Below are 27,007 nucleotides of genomic sequence, written 5' to 3' on the forward strand. Positions count from 1 at the left end.
AGCGTCATAGCAGAGGACGAGGAAGACTGAGCCCAGCGGTGGAACGAGGACAGGTGAATATCGCGCAATGTGCTCACCCTCCCCATTATACTCACCTGCTCCCGGTGCGGTCCCTGGAGGCTTCCCTGATGGTCTTCTCTGGGCGCTGACAGCTTCTTCCAGCGTTGAGCGGTCACCGGTCCTGCTCATTACAGTAATGAATATGCGGCTCCACCCTTATGGGAGTGGAGTCGCGTCTATATTAATTACTATAATGAGCGGTACCATGTGACCGCTCAACAGAGGAAGAAGCTGTCAGCGCCCGGAGACCATCAGAGATGCAGGGACCGCGCCAGGAGCAGGTGAGTATGTCACTGCCACCGCTCCCCCGCCGACCCCCCTGAGACAATGACTCGAGTATAAGCCGACAGGGGCATTTTCAGCCTAAAAAAATGTGCTGAAAATCTCAGCTTATACTCGAGTATATACGGTAGTTTATTGTCCTTTGCTTAATACTCCTACTGCTTTGTTACCGAACTGGTTGAGTTTCAGCCAGCGAGAGGGTGTATACTGCAGAGGAGGAGTTAATCTTTTCTGTGTTCACTTAGTGTCCTCCTAGTGGCAGCAGTATAACACCCATGGTCCTGTGTCCCCCAATGATTGCCTCGGAGATAAGGATTTTACGGTGAGTACACAAAAATCCCTATTTTTCACAAAAACCATCTTAAGCAGTGAAATCCCCCACAAAAGTGACCCCATTTTGGAAACTAGACACCACAAGGAACTTATCTAGTTGTGTGGTGAGCACCTTAAACCCCTAGGTGCTTCACAGAAATTTATGACGTTGAGCCATGGAAAAAAAAAAATAATTACATTTTTCCCCAAAAATGTTATTTTAACCCTCATTTTATTTCCACAAGGGTAAAAGGGAAGGAGAAAAAAGGGAAAATGCAACCCCAAATTTGTTGTGTGGTCTCCGGAGTATGTGAATACCCCATATGTGGGGAAAAACTACTGTTTAGGTGCACGGCCGAACTCAGAAAGCAAGGAGTGATGTTTTGGACGACAGACTGTGATGCAGGCTCGGACTGGCCCACCGGAGAACCGTGGCAGGGCCCCCACTGCTCCAGGGCCCCCACTGCTCCAGCCTCCAGGGCCCCCCGCCGCCTGCCTTGAAGACGATACTCACCCTGCTCCAGCGATGGTCTCGGCGTCTGCACTGCAGCTCGTCCTGAACGAGCGGTCACGTGACACCGCTCATTAAGACCATGAATATGCGCATATTCATGACCTTAAATGAGCAGTGTCACATGACCGCTCAAGCAGGAAGAAGGTGCTGCGCCCGTGCGCTGGCGCCTGGAGCCGGGACAGAGCGCGAGGGATGTCGGCACGGCCGTGCAGTGGGACAGGTGAGTACTGTATGAGGGACGGGGGGGATGAAGGAGGACATAAGCCGGCGCGCCGAGCAGGAGCGGATGCGGAGAGATAAGCCATGCATACAGGGGCGGACTATGAGCCATGCATACAGTAACGGGGGAATATAAGCCATGCATACAGGGGCGGACTATGAGCCATGCATACAGTAACAGGGGGATATGAGCCATGCATACAGGGGCGGACTATGAGCCATGCATACAGTAACGGGGGGATATGAGCCATGCATACAGGGGGGAATATAAGCCATGCATACAGGGGGGAATATAAGCCATGCATACAGGGGGGAATATGAGCCATACATACAGGGGGGAATATTAGCCATGCATACAGGGGGGAATATGAGCCATGCATACAGGGGGGAATATGAGCCATGCATACAGGGGGGGGGGGGATATGAGCCATGCATAGGGGGGCGGAATATGAGCTATGCATACGGGGGGGATATGAGCCATGCATACAGGAGGGGGGGGGATGGGATATGAGCCATGCATACAGGGGGGAATATGAGCCATACATACGGGGGGGGGATATGAGCCATGCATAGGGGGGCGGAATATGAGCTATGCATACAGGGGGGGGGATATGAGCCATGCATACAGGAGGGGGGGGGATGGGATATGAGCCATGCATACAGGTGGGGGGGATATGAGCCATGCATAGGGGGGGAATACGAGCCATGCATACAGGTGGGGGGATATGAGCCATGCATACGGGGGGGGGGGGGGAATATGAGCCATGCATACAGGAGGGGTGAATATGAGCCATGCATACAGGTGGGGGGGAATATGAGCAATACATACAGGAGGGGGAATATGAGCCATGCATACATGGGGAGATATGAGTCATGCATACAGGAGGGGTAATATGAGCTATGTATGTGGGATGGGAGGGAGATGAGCCATGCATACAGGAGGGGGGCCGTTATACAGTATGGAGCATCATGTGTGGCCGTTATACAGTATGGAGCATCATGTGTGGCCGTTATACAGTATGGTTTTGTGGCCATTATACAGTATTGAGCATTATGTGGGATCATTATACAATATGGAGAACTGTGTGGCCGTTATACAGTATGGAGCACTATGTGTGGGTGGTCATTATACAGTATGGAGCAATGTGTGGCCATTATACCCATTATACACTATGGAGCATCATGTGTGGCCATTATACAGTATTGAGCATCATGTGTGGCCATTATACAGTATTGAGCATCATGTGTGGCCATTATACACTATGGAGCATCATGTGTGGCCATTATACAGTATGGAGAACTGTGTGTGGCCATTATACAGTATGGAGAACTGTGTGTGGCCATTATACAGTATGGAGCATCATGTGTGGTGTGGCCGTTATACAGTATTGAGCATCATGTGTGGCCGTTATACAGTATGGAGCATCATGTTTGGCCATTATACAGTATGGAGCATCATGTGTGGCCGTTATACAGTATTGAGCATCATGTGTGGCCATTATACAGTATGGAGCACTGTGTGGCCATATTTTTGTTTGCTTACAATTATTGTATATAAAACAGTGTGATCAGCAGTGCTAAATGGCTGCGGTTGGGACGTGGATATGGGTGTGACTAGTTGTGAAATGGGTGTAGTCAGAGGCGTGGCCTAAAATTTGCCACGGCGCACTACGCACGCCGCAAATTTTATACCTCGTTCCCTTCTTCAAAAGTTGGGAGGTATGGTACCGCATCTGCCAGATCACGGCAAGTGCCGCAAATCCCATAGGGAATGAATGAGGCCGAACGCAGTGTTGCCATAAGTGATCCGTTACGCGGCAGATGCAGAAAAACTGCCGGATCTGCTGCAAAAGGCGACTTTCACATCAGTGATTCTTGCCAAAGTCACTGCCGATAGTGTCATACTCACCAAAGGGGGAGGCAGTCCTAAAAGTGCTTAGGGCAGCAGAAACTCTAAATACGGCCCTGGGGCTACATTATATTCTGTGGGGGGACTGCATTATACTCAGGGTACTACATTATATTATGGGGGGCTACATCATACTATATGAGGGGTTACAGTATACTCTATGGGGGGCTGCATTATATTCTGTGGTGGGGCTGCATTATTCTCTCAGGGGACATAATATTATGGGGGCTACATCATACTATATGAGGGGGCTACAGTATACTCTATGGGGGGGCTGCATTATATTCTGTGGTGGAACTGCATTCTCTCAGGGGACTACATTATATTCTGTGGTGGGTGGCATTATACTATCTGAGGGGGGCTGCATTATACCCTATGGGGTGCTACATTATATTCTATGGTGGGGACTGCGTCATACCTGAGAGGGTTGCATTATATTTTGTGGGGTGCTGCATTATATTCTATGAGAGGGGACTGCATTATATTTTATGAGGGGGCTACATCATATTCTGTGAGGGGGCTACCCCAACCCAACATTATTAAGACGTGAACTACCTTATATTATACCCTGATATTAGCACTTTTTACCGCACAATTGGTGGTCTTGTATCTATTTCTATGTAGCTACATAGTGGGCCCCAAGAATGATTTTCTCTGGTGGGCCCAAGGTGCTCCAGTCCGACGCTGCTGTGATGGAATGGTCTGCGGGTGTTATGTCACGTTTGGAGAGTCCCTTATGTGGCTTAACAGTGGAAACTAGTGATGAGCGAATATACTCGTTACTCGAGATTTCCCGAGCACGCACGGGTGTCCTACGAGTATTTTTTTAGTGCTCGGAGATTTCGTTTTTATTGCCGCAGCTGAATGATTTACATCTGTTAGCCAGCACAGGTGCATGTGGGAATTCCCTAGCAACCCCCACATGTTCTTATGCTGGCTAACAGATGTAAATCATTCAGCTGCGGCAATAAAAACTAAATCTCAGAGCACTAAAAAATACTCGGGAGGACAGCCGAGCATGCTCAGGAAATCTCGAGTAACGAGTATATTCGCTCATCACTAGTGGAAACCCCCCCATAAGTGACCCAATTTCGGAAACTAGACCCTCTCAAGGAATTTATCTACATGTGTGGTGAGTACCTTGAAACCACAGGTGATTCACAGAATTTTACAATTTTGATCTGTGAAAATGAAAAAAAAAAAAAATTAAATTCCCACAAAAATGTTGTTTTAGCCCCAAATTTTCTCAAGGATACCAGGAGAAAATGGACCGTAAAATTAGCTGTGCAATGTCTCCTGAGTACATCAATACCCTATAGAACTATGTCTACTTTTGACGCACAATGTAAAGATCAGGATGGAGGAAGCGTCATATTGGAGTTCAGATTTTGCTGGACTGGTTTGAGAGTGCCATGTCACACTAGTAGAGTCCCTAAGGTGCCAGAATAGCAGAACCCCCCATAAGTGACACCATTTTACAAACTACACCACTCAATTAATTCATCTAGAGGTGCAGTGATCATATTGATGCCACATGTGCCACACAGAATTTTATACCATTGATCAGTGAAGAAAGAATAATTACATTTTTACCACTAAAATGTTGTTTAAGCTACAAGTTTTTAATTTGTCTAAGGACTAGCAGGAAAAAATGGATCCAAGTTCGTTGTAAAAAATATCTCCTGAGTGCGCCAATACCCTACATGTAATCACAAAATACTTTTCAGGCACAGTTCCAAGCTCAGCAGAAGGGAAGAAGCGCCATACTATTGTGCAGATTTTATGATTATAGTTTGCAGGTGCCATGACCAACTGGGAGAGCACCTGAAATGCCAGAACAGCAGAACCACTCATATTTAACCTATTTTACAAACTACACCTCTCAATGAATTTCATCTAGGGATGCAGTGATCATATTGACACCACAGGTGTGTCACAAAATTTTATACGATTGGGCAATGAAGAAAAAAGAATTACATTTTTACCAACAAAATTGTGTGTTAGTCCCATATTTTACATTTTCATACTGGGAAATGGGTAAAAATGGCACCAAAATTTGTCCCACAATTTCTTCTGAATATAGAAATACCCCCTATGTGGCTGTGCTCTACTGCTCAGTCATATGGCAAGACTTGGGAGGGACGGAGCGCTATTTGCCTCCTGGAGCACAAATTTTCATAGAATAGTTTACAGAGCCCCAACGTGTATCATACAGAAACCCCGGTTAAGGCGCTCAGCACAGAGTGTAGGATAAATGTGAGCCGAGACTTACTTCTGTCTTTGGGAGACAGAATGGAAAAAATCTTTATTTTTTAGAACTTTATTCTTCAGGTCGGTGCGATTACAGTGATACTAGATTTATTTTTATTTTTTTTATGCATGGCTGCTGTTACACACTAAAAGACGTGTGACATATTTTTATAGCTATAATTTTGAGAGGTAGAATGAACGAAAACCAGCAATTCAGGAATTGTTTTTAGGGATTTTTATTTTTGCCGTTCCTCGTGTGGTAAAAGTGATAGGCAGCTTTATTCTTCGGGTCAGTACAACTTGGCTTTTGCAGAAGAAGATGACAATTTCAGTGGTACCATTTTTATTTAAATTCGACTTTTTGATTGCATTTTATTCCACCTTTTGTTAGGCGGTATGATAAAGCATTTTTGGCTTGTTTTTTTATGTTGTTCACTGAAGGGGTTAACTAGTGTGACAGGTTTATAGGTCAGGCCGCTTCAGCGATACCAAACATTTGTATTTCTACATTTTTTTTTCTTTTCCTTTTTTACTTAGTCCCTCTATGGGACTTCACTTTTTTACTGTGATCGCTTATCAAGCATAGCTCCAGTATTGCTATGCTTTATAAACGGTCAGTGCTACTCTGACATACAAGCTTGATACACCATGCTTTGAGCATTGTGTAACAAGCTTGCTAGTTCTGGTGATCTGGATGTCGCCATGACGACATTGGGTCACCATGGCAATGATCAAGTTCCCTGTGATGACATCTCAAGGGCCCCCGCTAGCAGAGCAGAGGCAAGCCCACCTCCATCTGCCTGCTTTCTAAATGCTGCCATCACTATCGATAGCAGCATGTAGCGGGTTAAACTGCCGGGAGCAGTGCGGGCACGGGTATCATCTGTCCTATGAGTTGAACACCCAGCAACGATCATGCGCAAACAGTTCCTGTTGCATCAAAATCGTTAAGTACTTCCTAAACCAGGGAACATGGATACATCCAAGGCCATGAAGGAGTTAAAGGGAATCAGATGGCCAATTCAAGCTGCCCGAACCACTAACAGCATTAACCCCTTCACGACCTTGGGATTTTCCTTTTCGTCTTTTGCTCCCCTTCTTTCCAGAGCCATCACTTTCTTATTTTTCGGTCAATATGGCTATATGAGGGTTTGTTTTTTTGCGGGATGAGTTGTACTTTTGAACGACACTATTAATTTTATCATATAGTGTACTGGAAAATGGGGAAAAAATTATCAGTGCCGGAGCAAATACAGGAACACAACCTATGACGTACTTATACGTCATAGATGTCAAAAGGAACCTGTCATATAAAATAACGCTACACCATGGTGACAGAGCTGTAGGATGGCTAATTTGTTGCGTGACAAAGTGTAGTTTTTATTGATACCATCTGGAATTCTTAAGACATTTTTGGTTGCTTTTTCTTTCATTTTTTTTTTAAAGCAAAAGGATCACAAAATATATTTTTGGCTTTATTATTATTATTGTGACAAGCCAATTTTGCAACAATGCCAAATTAGTTTAGTTTTTTTTCAATACATTTAAAAAAAACAACAATTTTGCAGGTGTGATGCATAAAACCTAGTGTTACACAGGGACAGGAGGAGCTCACACATTGCCGCTCTCCGATCTCTACAGCCAGTAATTTAATAGGCTATAACTAGGCCTGGATCATAGCTGAAGAAAAGATTCAGGGCTTATTTTAAGGTCATGTGCACACATTCAGTATTTGGTGAGTATTTTACATTAGTATTTGTAAGCCAAAACCAGGAATGGAGCAATCAGAGGAAAAGTATAATAGAAACAAGTCACCACTTCTGCATTTATCACCCACTCCTAGTTTTGGCTTAGAAATACTGAGGTAAAAAACTCACCAAATACTCAATGTGGCCTAAGGCCGACTGCATAGAAATACATACATCCACACACTCCAGTCCTGAGTGCCGGTGGCAGTGCCGGGTATTGATGTGAGAGACTCGCGCGAGTTTCTCACATCACACTCGCAAGTGTGACCCCGGCCTAAAGCTGAGAATTTCAGGCTGAGATGTGGCCATTAGTAGCCAGGACATATCTCATATATCCTTTGCAATATATATATACTAGCTGAAGAGCCCGGCGTTGCCTGGGCATAGTAAATATCTGTGGTTAGTTATAGCACCTCACGTCTCTTATTTTCCCATCATGCCTCTCATTTTCTCCCTTACACCTCTCATTTTCCACCTCACTCCTCTTATTTTCCCCCTCATTCCTCTCGTTCTCCCCTAACACTTGTCATTTCGACCTCACATCTGTCATTTTCCGATCACTCCACTATTTTCCCCTCACACCTTTTCATTTTCACCTCACACCCCTCATTTTCACCTCAGTATATACATGTTTGTCATCTCCCTTATATATAGTATACACCTGTATGTCTTCTCTTGTATATAGTATATACCTGTATGCCATCACCCCTGTAAATAGTATATACCTGCTGTATGTCATCTCCTCCTGTATATTGTATATACCCATGTGTCATCTCCTCCTGTATATATTATATACCTGTATGTCATCTCTTCTGTATATACTATATACCTGTATGTCATCTCCTCCTATATATAGTATATACCTGTATGTCATCTCCTGTATATAGTATATACCTGTATGTCATCTCCCCTGTATATAGTATATACCTGCTGTGTGTCCTCTCCTCATCTATACCTATGTGTCATCTCCTCTTTTATATAGTATATACCTGTATGTCATCTCCTCCTGTATATAGTATATACGCGTGTCATCTCCTCCTGTATATAGTATGTACCTGTAAATCATCTCCTCCTGTATATAGTATATACCTGTGTATTATCTGCTCCTGTATAAAGTATATACCTGTGTGTCATCTCCTCCAGTATATAGTATATACCTTTAGGTCATCTCCACCTGTATATAGTATATACCTGCGTGTCATCTCCACACACATACATACTTACGCACATTAAGCTTTATATATTATATATATATATATTATATATATATATATACACACACACACTGTGTGTATATATATATATATATATATATATATATATATACATATATATATATATATATTTATTATATATATATATAAAGCTGAATGTGTGTGTGTATGTCCGGGACTGGCATCTGCACCGTCATAGTTACAGCCACAAAATTTTGCACAGTCACACGTCTGGACCCCGAAAGCGTCATAGGCTATGTTGTGAGGCGAAATTTTAACCCTGCGCGTTCCAATTCACGAAACAATTTTGCCCCTATCTACATAATGGGGAAAAAGTGAAAGGAAAAGCGTTGGAGGCAAATTGACAGCTGCCAGATGTGAAAAAGGGGAACTTAAAGAGTGAGAGCGATGGCGCCAAAGATTATATCCCGTACAGTTGATAAGGTGGGGCCCGACATGTGATACTCACCACACACGGGGATATGAACACGCACACAAAATGTGCCACACACTACCACGTGCTTGAACACATATACCACCCTCAGCACACATTTCACTACACATACACCAACCTCGCCACATAAAAGTCGAAACACAAAAGTCGCCGCTCAAAACTCGCCACGCGCAAAACTCGCCACATGCAAAACTCGCCACACGTGCAAAATTCACCTCTTGGAAAACTCGCCACACGCAAAACTTGCACACATGGAAAAATTGCCACATGCACAAAAGTTGCAACACATGCAAAAGTTGCCTCACACAAAACTTGCATACTCAAAACTCACCACACAAAACTCGCCATGCGCAAAACTCACCATGCGCAAAACTTGCTGCACACAACTTGCTACACTAACCTGTCACATGCAACTCGACACACAAAAAGTTGCTACACCCATGTCGCCACACAAAACTCATCTCACAAAAGTCGCTACATGCATGTCGCCACATGCAACTCAACACACACAACTTGACACATGAAACTCGCCCTAAAACACACACAAGTCTGGTATTATCCTTCAAAAATAAAAATCTGATCAATAAGCAGACAAACTACAAGAGCAACAAATGTACCATATAGGAAAAACGGCAGCTGTCAGTCACATGACCCGTCTATTATGTGTATGTGTAAGCTAATATATACTGCCAAGGGGGAGGGCTTCCTGTTGGCTGGGGATTTATCAGGCTGCCAATTTAGCTTACAAATACTGAGGTAAAAATACTGAGCAAATAACGTGTGAATGAGGTCTAATACAGGAGGAGATGACACACAGGTATATACTATATACAGGAGGAGATGACACAGGTATATACTATATACAGGAGGAGATGACACACACATATATACTATATACAGGAGGAGATGACACACAGGTATATACTACATACAGGGGAGATGACACACAGGTATATGTATATACAGGGGAGATGACACACAGGTATATATATATATATATATATATATATATATATATATATATATATATATATATATATATACAGGGGAGATGACACACAGGTATATACTATATACAGGTGGAGATGACACACAGGTATATACTATATACAGGGGAGATGACACATGTATATACTATATACAGGAGGACATGACACACAGGTATATACTATATACAGGAGGAGATGACACAGGTATATACAGGAGGAAATGACATACAGGTATATACTATATACAGGAGGAAATGACATACAGATATATACTATATACAGGAGGACATGACACAGGTATATACTATATACAGGGGAGATGAAATACAGGTACATACTATATACAGGGGAGATGACATACAGGTATATACTATATACAGGGGAGATGACACACAGGTACAGTACAGACCAAAAGTTTGGACACACCTTCTCATTTAAAGATTTTTCTGTATTTTCATGACTATGAAAATTGTACATTCATACTGAAGGCATCAAAACTATGAATGTGGAATTATATAGTTAAAAAAGTATGAAACGTCTGAAATTATGTCTTATATTCTAAGTTCTTCAAAGAAGCCACCTTTTGCTTTCATGACTGCTTTGCACACTCTTGGCATTCTCTTGATGAGCTTCAAGAGGTAGTCACCGAGAATGGTTTTCACTTCACAGGTGTGCCCTCTCAGGTTTAATAAGTGGGATTTTTTTGCCTTATAAATGGGGTTGGGGCCATCAGTTGTGTTGTGCAGAAATCTGGTGGCTACACAGCTGATCGTCCTACTGAATAGACTGTTAGAATTTGTATTATGGCAAGAAAAAAAGCAGCTAAGTAAAGAAAAACGAGTGGCCATCATTACTTTAAGAAATGATGGTCAGTCAGTCCCAAAAATTGGGCAAACTTTAAAGTGTCCCCAAGTGCAGTGGCAAAAACCATCAAGCGCTACAAAGAAACTGGCTCACATGAGAACCGCCCCAGGAAAGGAAGACCAAGAGTCACCTCTGCTTCTGAGGATAAGTTTATCCAAGTCACCAGCCTCAGAAATCACAGGCCCAGTGCTGTGACTGTAATTGCAGCCCAGATTAGAGACCAGGCATAGTGAACCAGCATGGCTACCACAGCATCTTGCAACAGCATGCTATTCCATCCGGTTTGCTTTTAGTTGGACCACCATTTATTTTTCAACAGGACAATGACCCCCAAACACACCTCCAGGCTGTGTAAGGGCCTCCACAGTTACCAGACCTGAACCCATTCGAGATGGTGGGGTGAGCTGGACCGCAGAGTGAAGGCAAAAGGGCCAACAAGTGCTAAGCATCTCTGGGAACTCCTTCAATATTGTTGGAAGACCATTCCTGGTGACTACCTCTTGAAGCTCATCAAGAGAATGCCAAGAGTGTGCAAAGCAGTCATCAAAGCAAAAGGTGGCTACTTTGAAGAACCTAGAATATAAGACATAATTTCAGTTGTTTCACACTTTTTTGTTAAGTATATAATTCCACATGTGTTAATTCATAGTTTTGATGCCTTCAGTGTGAATGTACAATTTTCATAGTCATGAAAATACAGAAAAATCTTTAACTGAGAAGGTGTGTCCAAACTTTTGATCTGTACTGTATATGCTATATACAGGGGAGATGACACACAGGTATATACTATATACAGGTGGAGATGACACACAGGTATATACTATATACAGGGGAGATGACACACACACACACATATATACTATATACAGGGGAGATGACACAGGTATATACTATATACAGGAGGATGCCAAAAGGAGAGCAATTCAGAGCAATGATTTATAAAACAAACTTTAATTACCATAAATAATACAAAAACATATATCAAAATATTACATTATCTAATGACTAGAGCACAGGATGAATGTCCCAGGAATGCAGGAAAAGCGCCCATCACCCCACTCCCCCAGATGTAAATACCCTTGTAATGGTATGCATAAGAAAAAGCACCTACACTATCCAACCAAGGTCACCCCAAAGCAGTGGGATTCTATAGTAATGCCATTAAGTATGGTGGTGGAAAAAGGGTGCTAGCACTTACCACTACACAGAGGTAGGGGGGGGCGGTCGGGCGATGGTCCCCAACGCACGTTTCGTGGCCACCAGTGCCACTTCCTCAGGGAGGAGGAGATGAAATACAGGTATATACTATATACAGGAGGAGATGACACACATATATACTATATACAGGGGAGATGACACACAGGTATATACTATATACAGGAGGAGATGACACAGTTATATACTATATAAAGGGGAGATGACATACAGGTACATACTATATACAGGGGAGATGACACAGGTATATACTATATACAGGGGAGATGACACAGGTATATACAGGAGGAGATGACACAGGTATATACTATATACAGGAGGAGATGACATACAGGTACATACTATATACAGGAGGAGATGACAGAGATATATACTATATACAGGAGGAGATGACACACAGGTATATACTATATACAGGAGATGACACACAGGTATATACTATATACAGGGGAAATGACACGTATATACTATATACAGGAGGAGATGACATACAGATATATACTATATACAGGAGGAGATGACACACAGATATATACTATATACAGGAGCAGATGACACACAGGTATATACTATATACAGGAGCAGATGACACACAGGTATATACTATATACAGGAGGAGATGACATACAGGTATATACTATATAAAAGAGGAGATTACACATAAGTATATAGAGGAGATGACATACAGCAGGTGTATACTATATACAGGGGAGATGACATACATGTATATACTATATACAGGGGAGATGACATACAGGTATATACTATATATAGGAGGAGATGACATACAGGCATATAGTATATACAGAAGAGATGACATACAGGTATATACTATATACAGGAGGAGATGACACATAGGTATATACAATATGCAGAAGGAGATGACATATAGCAGGTATATACTATTTACAGGGGAGATGACATACAGGTATATACTATATACAGGAGATGACATACAGGTGTATACTATATATAAGGATAGGTTCACACTTGCGTTGTGCAGTCCGTTCAACAAATCCGTTAAACGGACTGCACTAACGCAAGTGCCGACTTTGGCACTGCGGTAGCGCAGATGGAGCATCTGCTAGCTCCATCTGCGCTAGCAGTGACGGACCCGGAAACGCTGCAGCCCGCGTTGCGGATCCGTCACTCAATGACGTCACATCGCTAGCGCACGCCCATTGTGGGCGTGCGCTAGCAATGCGTTCGCCACTGCAAGTAATAGCGGCGTTAACGGACTACGTTACACCACGTTATTCCGCGGTGTAACGTAGTCCGTTAAACGGGTTCACACAACGCAGTGTGAACCCAGCCTAAGGGAGATGACAAACATGTATATACTGAGGGGAAAATGAGAGATGTGAGGTGAAAATGAGGGATGTGAGTTGAAAATTAAAAGGTGTGAGTGCAAAATGAGAGGAGTGAGGAAAAATAGTGGAGTGATCGGAAAATGACAGATGTGAGGTCGAAATGACAAGTGTTTAGGGGGGCATGAGGAGTGGAGGGGGAAAATGAGAGGTGTAAGGGAGAAAATGAGAGATGTGAGGGGGAAATAAGAGAAGTGAGGTGCTATAACTAACCACAGATATTTACTATGCCCAGGCAACGCCGGGCTCTTCAGCTAGTGTGTGTGTGTGTGTGTGTATATATATATATATATATAATTTTAATTATACAGGGGTTGGACAAAATGATGGAAACACCTGGAAACATCAACAGAAGTTAGTTTAATATGGTGTAGGTACACCTTTTTCGGCGATTACAGCCTCAATTCTCTGAGGTATGGATTCATACAAGGTGTGAACTGTTTCCAAAGGAATGTTAGTCCATTCTGCAGTTAAAACACCCTCCAGTTCTTTGAGCGACGATGGCGGCGGAAATCGACGTCTAACTTGAATCTCTAAAATCGACCATAAATGCTTAATAATGTTGAGCTCTGGGGATTGTGGGGGCCAGATGAGATGCTCAACTTCATTAGAATGTTCCTCGTGGCATGCTTTAACGATTCTAGTTGTATGAATTGGTGCATTATCATCCTGAAAGATGGCGTTCCCCTCCGGGAACAGTGAAAAACATAAAGAAAAAAAAGAGCCCTCACCGTCCGTACAAAAGGTCCGTTCTTTATTTATGGCTTCACAATAAAATAGCAGGACATGGCAGGGAGAAAAAATGGAGAAGGACAGAAGTTCCCTCCGGGAACAGTGCTTGAACCATTGGATGCACTTGGTCGCCCAAAATGCCTAAATAATCTCGGCTGTTAATTCATTCTTCCATGAATGGATATCATTGGCCTGGCGGATCTCCACGAAATAGCACCCCAGATCATCATAGAACCTCCACCATGTTTTACGGTTGGGAGAAGGCAGTCTGGATGGAATGCTTCTTTCGGCTGTCTCCAAACGTATACTCGGCCGGAGGTTGGAAATAGGGTAAACGATGATTCGTCTGAGAATATCACATGTTTCCACTGCTCGAGGGACCAATTCTGGAGGTTTCTACACCACTCTAAATGCTTGGAAACATTTGTCATTGAGAGCAGCGGTTTTCTAATTGCAGCTCTTCCGTGTAATCCAGATTTGTGCAGCTCCCGACGAACAGTTTTCGTGCAAACTGGGTTCTGTGTTCATTGAGCTCATCAGTTATTTTCGGCGCCGTGGACTTGCGATCCTCTCTAACAATTCGCTTTAGAGTCCGACGGTCCATGCTGACGAGATTGCTGTCACTGCATAAACTGTACTATACAATAACACCTATAGCAAGCCCTAAGAGCAAATAATCATTCCATGTGATTAAAAATGATATGAATAGTCAAAATCAGACAGATGAAGCTCTCCATATTCGACTCCCAATTAGTGTATGCAGGGAAGTTTGCATCTAAGTTACAAGGCTAACTGGAGGCTTTGGGAGAGGTTTCTTGCTTAACAGTAGTTTCCAGGATGGAGTAGCTAAACTAGAAACTGTGCCATATGTCCAAATGACTAGTCAGGAAAACTTTGCAGAAACCTCTAATCCACATATGCATTATCTTGATAAATTTGCCTACATGTCTAATAAAATTAAGAAGGACAAGACATAGGGGTGAACTGATAGCTATTTTTGACACGCTGTTCTTTATAGGGCAATTGTCTGACATCTACATGATTATTAGGGATCATTTAGGGGGGCTAGAACAAATACTGACATCTCTATATCGCACTACTTTAAAACTGTATTGACACCTCATATAGGTATGGCATATCCACAGAATTTATCAGAAGTATATGTCAATCTAACCAATAAAATCTGCAGCCATCTCGAGAACAGGACCCACCATACACAGCATTCAGCGGAAAGGTGGTCAACATTTCTATGTAACCACATTTCCACAGACAGCAGTGTGCATCAGAACCCCGTCTTGATGAGAGACGCAGGCCCGAATGATCCACAACATCTATGTGTGTCTGGCATATCCCATAAATTCAGTGATTTCACACACACAAAACTACCTCTACCTATGAAAAGTATCATCCATGCATCACAGGCTGATAAAAACAGAAAATAAATTATTTTAAAAAATATGCCCATACCTGAGTGATTTTGCAGAGCCAGGTTGTATCCGTCCTTTGTGGGAGTGATCAGGTCCCATATGAAACTTTTGATCTTTTCATCTCCTTTGTAATGTTTGACACAGTAAACCAGGAGAGCTCTGCAGATCATCTCCATATCCTTTTCGTTTAAATGCCATTTGAATCGCCCAAGTGTAAGGATATCCTTCCAACGTCCCCAGCTAGAGAATTAAAGATTAAAATGAAAAGGATTGAGCAAATTACAATACTTCTACAGAAAAGCAAAACAGAACTGCAGATCATACTGTGCATACTACAAAGAGGATTGAAACTGGACCTCAATGGGGTAATTTGACAAAATGAGGAGGCAGTCACAGCACTAATTTAAAAGGGAACATGTCATGTTCGATAATGTTATTAACCTGCAGATACAGGGTTAATTTTCAAATTAACAGAGTTATGAAGGTGATTGGCTGCAATTCTGGAAGTGCGGCACCTGGGGAAAATTAATTATTTCTCCCTGGGGCCACCAGCTTTCAGTCAAGCAGATGTGTTGGCATGGCTATAGTCACTGCTAACAGCACCAAGAGTGGCTTCTAAGGACTAGCCCTCTCACTGAACTGGCAACCTTCTCTGCACTGATGAGCCGGCTGTCATTCAGTGCAGGGGCATGCTTACAGCCGCCCCTCTCAGTGCTGTGACTGTAATTGCTCTGGGCACTCCTGCATGACTGAAAGCTGGCAGCTCCTAGGAGAAATAAAGTTAGTTTTCTCCGGAGTGATGCACTTTCAGTACTGAGTCCGGGCACCTTAATAATGCGGTTAACCTGCAAATTAACCCTTTATCTGCAAGTTAATAGACTACTGAACTGTGCAAATGTTACAAATAGCTCCTCCTGTTCTTCACTAATCGAGATATTAAACTCTGTTTAGAACATGCTGAGCTTTGCAAGCGTAGTCACTGGCACAAACTAGAACTAAAATTCTATAAACCATGCTTCCTTTATTACAACAATCACCTACCCGAATATTAGCAAATTCTTCTCTACCCTAAAGCATTCTGCCCGCAGATATCTCCGGGTTTTGTCATTCAATCGTCGGGACCTCGTAGGACGCTCCTCGGTATCACTCTCCAGCTCAGAAAACTCCATCAGTTCATCATCCTCAAATGAATTGTAGTGTTTTGTTTGCTTTCTTACACGGGGGCGGTCAATGACTAAACTGTCCTAAACAAGAGAAGGAGTGCAGAAATTACTGCTGTAGTGAGATACTATACTTGAATGCAAATTACAAAACTATCTGAAGCATCAGTTACCTTCTCATTTTTAGCATCTGTGTCCATCTCTGCAATCTTTGCCCATTTTTGCCAAAAGTTAGGGTCATCTAGAGAGATGTCTGTTCTATTACCAGAAGACACAAAACTGGCCTATGGAGGAATAATTGTATTTTTAGGGTTGATAAAATTCAAAGAATACATTTATGGATCTGTTTCTCTTCGCCACCCTCTTTTACATTGTAGTTCTTACCTTAGCAAATGTAGACCCCTTTCCCTCAGACTGGATGGTGATGGTTTGTGTTCTGCGCTGTAGAATTTGATCAATGTCCTCTTCACAGAATTTAGAACCTTCATCTTCTTCATCCATGAGTGCACCATATGCTCCTTTTCTAAGGAGATCTTCAACTTCTATTTTAGACAATGGCTGTACCTAAACACAACACTCATTTAGATCCTCACAAAATAATTATGTCTATTAAATTGGTCGTACAGGTTTATAAAAAACAAAAAAGTCTCCTTTTGTTCCAGAAACAGTGCCAAGCCTGTCTTTTAATTAACTGATGGACAGGAGTGGAGAGACTTCTGGAAAAAAGCAGACGTCAGTTTGAATCCTGGACAACCCTCTCTATGTATCAACATAGCATAATACAGGGATCCAGATTATTTTTCTGTTACATATAGTCTACAAGTTCTGAGGGACATATCTAAACTCAAACATTTGTGTTAATCACACTTACTCCATTGGTGTTGCCTTTTCTATTAATGTCTTGTAGCACAGCCTTGTCTAGTCCCAACTTAAGACTCGCTTTATCAAACATTTCCCGCTCATAGGAATTCCTGGTTATCAAACGATAAACCTTCACAGCTTTACTCTGTCCAATACGATGACATCGAGCTTGTGCCTAAAAATGTAGAACAAAAAGAAAAAAAAAGATGTACATCCCAGTTTTCTGTATTTTTTGTATTCTTGGGGATAAATTCTGATTTATGATGGTAAGGATCCTTACATTTCAACCTCTATGCTAGTTAATTCAAACATAATGCAAGTGAAAAAGTAAAATAAAAAAGTATTGAAATAAAAAATATTTATAAAGAAACGTGGTTTATCCTACTTGTAGATCATTCTGCGGGTTCCAGTCAGAATCAAAGATAATGCAAGTATCAGCAGCTGTCAGGTTGATTCCCAGGCCTCCTGCCCGAGTGCAGAGCAGGAATACAAAGCGATCAGAGTCTGGCTTACAGAATCGGTCAATAGCTGCTTGACGAAGGTTGCCCCTTACTCTTCCATCTATTCGTTCGTACGTGTACCTGTCAGATTCAAATCAGAACACAGGTTGTAGGTGGATCCTATTATGAGGACGACAATCATATTACACAAATATGTTTTCCACATCCAATATGTCAGGATCAGCAGGTATTCCAAAGTTCAGATCAAATCTTAACAGGTCAGGAAATGTTAAGATGTGAACACCCCTTAAATGTGATCAATATGACACAGATACATTTAAATTTTGTACGTATTTAATGTTCTTATATAAAAATTTAACCAGCATCTACATTTTCACAAAGCAGTTTAAAAAACAAGATTTTGGTTACTCAATGCAAAATCTGTTCCTCGGAGCCTTCATTGGGGGACACAGGAAACCATGGGTGTATGCTGCTGCCACTAGAAGGCTGACCCTATGCACAAAAAAATTTAGCTCCTCCTCAGTGTACACCCCACCGACTGGCACTAGGTTAAACAATTAGTGTGAAAGCAGTAGGAGAAGCAACAAGTAAAAGAAACAAACACAACTCAAGCTGTAACAATATAACACAGTAAGCAGAGCTGATAAACATGGGAGGGTGCTGTGTCCCCCAATGAAGGTTCCACGAAATAGATTTTACAGTGAGTAACCAAAAATCCTGTTTTCTCTATTGCTTCATTGGGGAACATAGGAAACCATGGGATGTCCCAAAGCAGTCCCTCGGGAGGGAACAGCAGAAACTCAGTTCAGGTCGAAGAACTCGCCACTGCAGCCTGCAAGATCCTTCTACCGTGGCTGGCGTCCGCCGAAGCGTAGGCATGGACCCTGTAAAATTTGGCGAACGTGTGGATAGAAGACCAGGTTGCCGCTTTGCAGAGTTGCAGGGCAGATGTCCTATGGTGTACCGCCCAGGAGGTGCCCACTGTCTGGATAGAGTGTGCCTTAATCCCAGGGGGAGGCACTCTGTTCTTAACCCAGTATGCCTCCAAAACTGCTGACCGGATCCAGCGAGCAATCGTAGCCTTGGAGGTCTGGAGCAGGCCGCTACGTGCACCCTCAGGAATGACAGAGAGTCCGTTTTCCTAAAGGGGACGGTCCTAGGCAAATAGACCTGCTCAGTAAACGCTCGAGAGGATGAGTCTGAGCCGGGCAAGGGGAAGGGAGGACAATATCCTCATATAGGAGAAAGGCAGACACCACCTTGGGAGGTAGAGGCCGCAAAACCACCTTGTCCTGGTGGAGAACCAGGAAAGGGGGATGACAGGTAAGAGCCAACAATTCCAAGACGCTTCTAATGAAGGCGATGGCCACAACAAACACCACCTTTCAAGACAGAAAGGACAGAGAGACCTCTTGGACAGGTTCAAAGGGAGAACTCCTAATGGCTTCCAGGACCAGGTTGAGGTACCTGGGGTCCATGGGTGTCCAGTACGGGGGCACAGCATGCGCTACCCCTTGGAGAAAATTTCTGACCCAAGAACGGGAGGATACATTTTTCTGAAAAAGAATAGAAAGCGCTGACACCTGGCCCTTTAGCAAACTAAGAGCCAGATCCACGTCAAGACCCGCCTGTATAAACGCCAGAATGGAATGGACAGCATTAGACTCACACCAGCTGAAAAAGGCTCTCCAAGTCCGATAATAGACCCGGGATGACGACGGCTTTATAGCCTGGATCACCCAATCTGAAAACCCGGATGCTTTCAGAACCACGGTTTCAACAGCCACACTGTTAAATCGAGCGACCGAGAATTCAGATGGCAGATCGGTCCTTAGGACAGAAGATCCGGTCTGTCTGGAAGCCTCCATGGGGTATCCGCAAGATTGATGATCTCTTCGAACCAAGACCAATCTGGTGCTATCCGAATGAACGCCACCCCTTCCGCGTTAATTTTCTTCAACAGCCTGGGTGGAGGGTGAAGGGGAGGAAACGGATTGATCTTTCCTAACTGTGACAGGATATTGCCAGACTGTCGACGCCTACCGCAAGAGAATTGCAGGACATGGAAAACAACAGTGGAACCTTCCTTTTTAGCTGAAACGCCATGAGATCTGTGATGAGGGAACCGCCGCCATCTTGGACTGGCATACTAACAGAGATTGGCGTGACTCCATTTTGTCTCCTGGTCACAGGTCTGCAGAGAGGAGTGCTCCTGGCCCCCACCTTTTCCTCTGAATAAAGTTCCTATTAGTATGGTAATGGGCTGAGCTCAGTGTAAAATGCAGAAGGTACTTCAAAGCTCAGTGAGGAAGCCACGCCAGCAGGGGGCTTGGAAATGCTTGGGGGCTTAATTAAAACACGCATGCCAAGTGGCCACTGGATACACATCTATTATGGCAGCCCAGTCGAACCGTCTCCAACATGGAATTGTGAATTATGGACGCATCGTCCGAGGCACCGGCTCATAAAAATATTCTCCTCGCCCTAAAGAAATTGCGCATCTAACAGTGCGACTCCCGTGTCCGTGGGAGGTCTGAAACCCGAGATATAGGGATCAGCCTCCCACAGGGACCGAATGGGTCCAGGTTTGATCCCAGTACGACCGGCAGAACAAACCACAGGCGCTGGTACTGCCCGTGTGCTGATCCGATCATCCTTGAGAGAAGTTATCCCATTTATTAGATATTGGAATAAATCTTGCAGGGAGGCAGAGGGGGTGGAGATTGCTAAACCCACCCAGCTACAGGCGGCGGGCACAGCCAGGTTTAAGAAGAGCTGAGGGCACTGGGAGACACTCACTCCACAGAAGAAGATGATGATGATATCTTAAGGAACAGGGTATGCCAGCCAGAGGGGAGCAAGCACACGCTTTCTGGGGGCTGCCCGGCAACTAAGTTTTGGACCTGCGGAATGCTGCGCGCCCCGGCTTCCACAAGCGACCTTCAACCTGGTAAATTGACCTCCAGCGTTATACCTTTAAGCCTTGTATTATTATTGTTATAATGTACTCTGACTAACTCTTGATATAGTTTGATTGTATATTTCTTGTAATTACCTAGTGCGCCCTCAAGGCAATTAAATCATAAATTAATTTTGGGCTGATCCTTTTACTCTGATTGCGAATCCTAGAATACCCAGTGTGGGTAACAGGGCAGTCTCCCCGGCGGCCATTTGCTCTAGGTGCAGTTCCTTTACTGACCTGAGAGACAAAGGGGGCGCCGGAGAGCTGGGCCTGTGTAGTGACGTCACGGATTGGTGACGTGGGAGGAAGGGGTAATCCTTCACAAGATCCACATCCGGAGTAACCCATCGAAGGCAAATCTGCTGGAAAACTTCCTGATGCAGAGACAACTCGCCCGCTGCAAGACCCTCGTGGCTGAGAAAGTCAGCGGCCCAATTATCCACGCTGGGGATATGCACTGCGGGATAGTGCCGGATCTGTCGCCTTTGCCCAGAGTAGAAATTTGGATAAGGCCATCGACAAGGTACTCAGAGTTAATCCCTGGTGATTGACATATGCCACCGCCGTGGCATTGTCCATCTGAACTTGGATTGGCAGACCCCTGAGAAGCCTTTCCCAGTGACAGAGGGAAAGAAGAATGGCCCTTTTTTTGAGGATATTGATCGGAGGAAGATTCTTCTGCTGACCAATGACACTGGACAGTCAGGTGACAAAAGACCGCACCCCAGCTGAGAAGGCTGTTGTCCATCATCACCACCTGCCAATGTACGGGAAGGAAGGACCGACCCTGGAAGATGAGAGTGGATGACAGCCACCAATTGAGAGATCGTTTGACTTGGGAGGAGAGCCGAACTGGACGATCCAGAGAGAGAACAGACTTGTTCCACTGAGAAATGATGACCTGCTGAAGCGGTCTTGAATGGAATTGCGCAAAAGGAATTGCTTCCGAGGTGGCCACCATCCTTCCCAGGACCGCCATGGCCGAGCGGAAGTAAGAAATCCGAGGGCCCTGCAGAGAGCGAAGCCCCTGCTGGAGAATTGCCCTCTTCTCCTTGGGAAGAAAACCTTTGTCTGGCAGGTGTTGAACAAGACTTTGCCCTGCTGACTAGCCATCCGCGACAGGGCATCTAGAACGATGGACAGACGCTCCTGGGCCTCATAAAAAGACAGAGACTTAATGAGAATGTCGTTGAGGTAGGATGAGAACTAGACCTCTGATCCTCAAAATGGCCATTAACACTGCCATGATCTTTGTGAAAGCTCTCGGAGGGGATGCGAGCCCGAACGGCAGGGCGACAAACTGAAAATGGTCCTGCCGCAACACAAAAACACAGGAATCAGAGGATGCCCTGGGAAGATAGGAACATGGAGGTAGGGGTCCTGGATGTCTATGGAGCACAGAAACTCCTGCGACTCCATGGAAGCAATTACTGAACGAAGGGACTCGATCCTGAAATGTCGCAGATGGACCCTTTTGTTCAGTAACTTTAAATCCAGGATAGGTTGAACCGCGCCGTCCTTCTTCGGCATAACAAATAGGTTCGAATAAAATCTTGTGAAAGGTTCCTGGTCTGGGATGGGAACAATGACACCTGAACTGAGCAGGGAGGCAATGGACGCAAAGAACCCCGGAACCAGAGAAGTATCTCTTGGAGGACGAGATTCGAAGAATCGATCTCGGAGTCGCAAAACAAAATCTATTTTGTATCCTAAGGATACAACCTCTCTGACCCATGAGTCCTCTACCGAGGTGAGCCAACGTCTCTGAAAATACGGAGACGGCTGCCCAATCTGGGAGATTTCATGGAATCTGGAGGAGAGTCATGCAGAGGAAGATGTGCCAGGTCTAGGCCTGGTGGATGTACCCTGCGCATTACTGGAACGCCAGGAGGGTGTGGGTTTAAAAGAAGCCCTTTTCCTATCCTGGCGAGCCTGTGGCCTCTCTTGGCGGGAAAAATCCTCCATTGCAGAGAAACAGCGAAAACTTGCGCTTCAGAGGTCGGCGAGGTTTGGACTGAGGAAGGAGGGAGCTTGTCCCTCCGGTGGCCTCCTTAATAATTTGGTCCAACTTGGAGCCAAATAGACAGGAACCCTGGAAAGGCAACCTGGTAAGGGACTTTTCTGAAGATAAGTCTGCCTGCCACGCCTTAAAGGTACCTTCACACTCAGCGACGCTGCAGCGATACCGAAAACGATGTCGATCGCTGCAGCGTCGCTGTAGAGCTGTCACACAGACAGCTCTCCAGCGACCAACAATGCCGGTAACCAGGGTAAACATCGGGTTACTAAGCGCAGGGCCGCGCTTAGTAACCCGATGTTTACCCTGGTTACAATCGTAAAAGTAAAAAAAACAAACACTACATATTTACCTTCCGCTGTCTGTCCCCGGCGCTGTGCTTTCCTGCCCTGACTGTGAGCACAGCGGCCGGAAAGCAGAGCGGTGACGTCACCGCTGTGCTTTCCGGCTGGCCAGTGCTCACAGCCAGTGCAGAGAAGCACAGCGCCGGGGACAGACACCGGAATGTAAGTATGTAGTGTTTGTTTTTTTTTACTTTTACGCTGGTAACCAGGGTAAACATCGGGTTACTAAGCGTGGCCCTGCGCTTAGTAACCCGATGTTTACCCTGGTTACCAGTGAAGACATCGCTGAATCGGTGTCACACACGCCGATTCAGCGATATCTGCAGGGAGTCCAGCGACGAAATAAAGTGCTGGACTTTCTGCAGCGACCAACGACATTTGTTTGACCAGCTTAGAGATGCCCTTAATCTGGTAGACTGGGACAATATCCTCAGAAATAAGAATACAGATAATAAATGGGAAATGTTTAAGAACATCCTAAATAGGCACTGTAAGCGGTTTATACCTTGTGGGAATAAAAGGACTAGAAATAGGAAAAACCCAATGTGGCTAAACAAAGAAGTAAGACAGGCAATTAACAGTAAAAAGAAAGCATTTGCACTACTAAAGCAGGATGGCACCATTGAAGCTCTAAAAAACTATAGGGAGAAAAATACTTTCTCTAAAAAACTAATTAAAGCTGCCAAAAAGGAAACAGAGAAGCACATTGCTAAGGAGAGTAAAACTAATCCCAAACTGTTCTTCAACTATATCAATAGTAAAAGAATAAAAACTGAAAATGTAGGCCCCTTAAAAAATAGTGAGGAAAGAATGGTTGTAGATGACGAGGAAAAAGCTAACATATTAAACACCTTCTTCTCCACGGTATTCACGGTGGAAAATGAAATGCTAGGTGTAATCCCAAGAAACAATGAAAACCCTATATTAAGGGTCACCAATCTAACCCAAGAAGAGGTGCGAAACCGGCTAAATAAGATTAAAATAGATAAATCTCCGGGTCCGGAGGCATACACCCACGAGTACTAAGAGAACTAAGTAATGTAATAGATAAACCATTATTTCTTATTTTTAGGGACTCTATAGCGACAGGGTCTGTTCCGCAGGACTGGTGCATAGCAAATGTGGTGCCAATATTCAAAAAGGGCTCTAAAAGTGAACCTGGAAATTATAGGCCAGTAAGTCTAACCTCTATTGTTGGTAAAATATTTGAAGGGTTTCTGAGGGATGTTATTCTGGATTATCTCAATGAGAATAACTGTTTAACTCCATATCAGCATGGGTTTATGAGAAATCGCTCCTGTCAAACCAATCTAATCAGTTTTTATGAAGAGGTAAGCTATAGGCTGGACCACGGTGAGTCATTGGACGTGGTATATCTCGATTTTTCCAAAGCGTTTGATACCGTGCCGCACAAGAGGTTGGTACACAAAATGAGAATGCTTGGTCTGGGGGAAAATGTGTGTAAATGGGTTAGTAACTGGCTTAGTGATAGAAAGCAGAGGGTGGTTATAAATGGTATAGTCTCTAACTGGGTCGCTGTGACCAGTGGGGTACCGCAGGGGTCAGTATTGGGACCTGTTCTCTTCAACATATTCATTAATGATCTGGTAGAAGGTTTACACAGTAAAATATCGATATTTGCAGATGATACAAAACTATGTAAAGCAGTTAATACAAGAGAAGATAGTATTCTGCTACAGATGGATCTGGATAAGTTGGAAACTTGGGCTGAAAGGTGGCAGATGAGGTTTAACAATGATAAATGTAAGGTTATACACATGGGAAGAAGGAATCAATATCACCATTACACACTGAATGGGAAACCACTGGGTAAATCTGACAGGGAGAAGGACTTGGGGATCCTAGTTAATGATAAACTTACCTGGAGCAGCCAGTGCCAGGCAGCAGCTTCCAAGGCAAACAGGATCATGGGGTGCATTAAAAGAGGTCTGGATACACATGATGAGAGCATTATACTGCCTCTGTACAAATCCCTAATTAGACCGCACATGGAGTACTGTGTCCAGTTTTGGGCACCGGTGCTCAGGAAGGATATAATGGAACTAGAGAGAGTACAAAGGAGGGCAACAAAATTAATAAAGGGGATGGGAGAACTACAATACCCAGATAGATTAGCGAAATTAGGATTATTTAGTCTAGAAAAAAGACGACTGAGGGGCGATCTAATAACCATGTATAAGTATATAAGGGGACAATACAAATATCTCGCTGAGGATCTGTTTATACCAAGGAAGGTGACGGGCACAAGGGGGCATTCTTTGCGTCTGGAGGAGAGAAGGTTTTTCCACCAACATAGAAGAGGATTCTTTACTGTTAGGGCAGTGAGAATCTGGAATTGCTTGCCTGAGGAGGTGGTGATGGCGAACTCAGTCGAGGGGTTCAAGAGAGGCCTGGATGTCTTCCTGGAGCAGAACAATATTGTATCATACAATTATTAGGTTCTGTAGAAGGACGTAGATCTGGGGATTTATTATGATGGAATACAGGCTGAACTGGATGGACAAATGTCTTTTTTCGGCCTTACTAACTATGTTACTATGTTACTATGACATCACAGCAGGATCCTGATCGCTGCTGCGTGTCAAACTGAACAATATCGCTAGCCAGGACGCTGCAACGTCACGGATCACTAGCGATATCGTTCAGTGTGACGGTACCTTAAGTCAAATAGTCTGGCAGATGGCCACAATATTGCTGGACGCCTGAGCCGCGCATGAAGCAGTGTCCAGGAAGGCGGATACCATGTACTTCCCTGCATGAGAAATCTGGTCCGCGAAGTCGGCCTATTCCTCCAGTCGGGCTCCAGAAAGAATACCCTGAAGGATTTGTTTAGCCCATGCAGCTATGGACTTTGACACCCAGATGGTGGCAAAGGCAGGGCACAATGTAGAAGTGACCACTTCAAAGGCAAACTTGACAAAAGATCCTGTCATTGAAGTCCTTGAGGGATGCTCCATTCATAAGCGGGAAGACCGTGTTGGTGGACAGTCTGGAAACTGGAGGGTCCATAGTTGGAGAAGCGGTCCAGTTCGCCGTGAGCTCAGGGGCAAAATGATATAGGATTCCGAGGCACTTCCCTCTTTGGAAGCGTATGGTCGGGTTTTCCCATTCCCTGGAAAGTACCTCCTCAAATTCTATGTGTGTGGTATAGACCTTGGGAGCTGGTCTCAACCGTCTAAACAAAGCCGCCTGTTCTGCGGGTTCCGTAACGGTGTCTGTAATGTTAAAGGTCTAATTGACCGCCACAATGAGGCTCTGGACCATGTCTCTCATATTAGAGGCCTGGTCAGAATCCAGGTCCGAGTTATCCTCTGACAGTAAGTCCGAAACCGCCTCGCCTGACTCGGAGGAGGAGGAACGGGAAGAAGTAGTCCGCAGGGAAAGACCAGAGGGAGAGACAGAGCGGGAGGAAGACCTAGAACGATGCTCCTGCCTGGATCTCATTTGTCCAATGCTGGTAGGCACAGACGGTGAGTTCTGCGATCCGCTAGCAACGGCGAAGACAAAAAGGGGCAACCTGTCAAAAGCGTACACCAGGGTCTGCGAAACCTTGGTGAGGTCCGCCACAGATTGTGACAGAGAGGTAGCCCACACTGGGATAGGGGCACCACTCACTCCTGGGGCA

At 44.2% G+C, this 27,007-nt stretch overlaps 1 protein-coding gene across 3 annotated transcripts in view; it reads right to left on the reverse strand.

Annotated features, from left to right (window-relative positions):
* Positions 1-27,007, reverse strand: part of CHD6 (chromodomain helicase DNA binding protein 6) — a 252,579-nt gene that overhangs the window by 65,087 nt on the left and 160,485 nt on the right. For all 3 annotated transcript variants that reach the window (XM_069751935.1, XM_069751934.1, XM_069751936.1), the window contains exons 17-22: positions 17,963-18,158; positions 17,588-17,752; positions 17,101-17,280; positions 16,890-17,000; positions 16,598-16,800; positions 15,597-15,796 (exon numbers count right to left, since the gene is read on the reverse strand). In XM_069751935.1, coding sequence (XP_069608036.1) covers positions 15,597-15,796; positions 16,598-16,800; positions 16,890-17,000; positions 17,101-17,280; positions 17,588-17,752; positions 17,963-18,158 — 1,055 coding nt within the window. The remainder of the gene's footprint in view (positions 1-15,596; positions 15,797-16,597; positions 16,801-16,889; positions 17,001-17,100; positions 17,281-17,587; positions 17,753-17,962; positions 18,159-27,007) is intronic.

This window comes from Ranitomeya imitator, chromosome 2, assembly GCF_032444005.1.
Source record: "Ranitomeya imitator isolate aRanImi1 chromosome 2, aRanImi1.pri, whole genome shotgun sequence".
Lineage (NCBI taxonomy): Eukaryota > Metazoa > Chordata > Amphibia > Anura > Dendrobatidae > Ranitomeya > Ranitomeya imitator.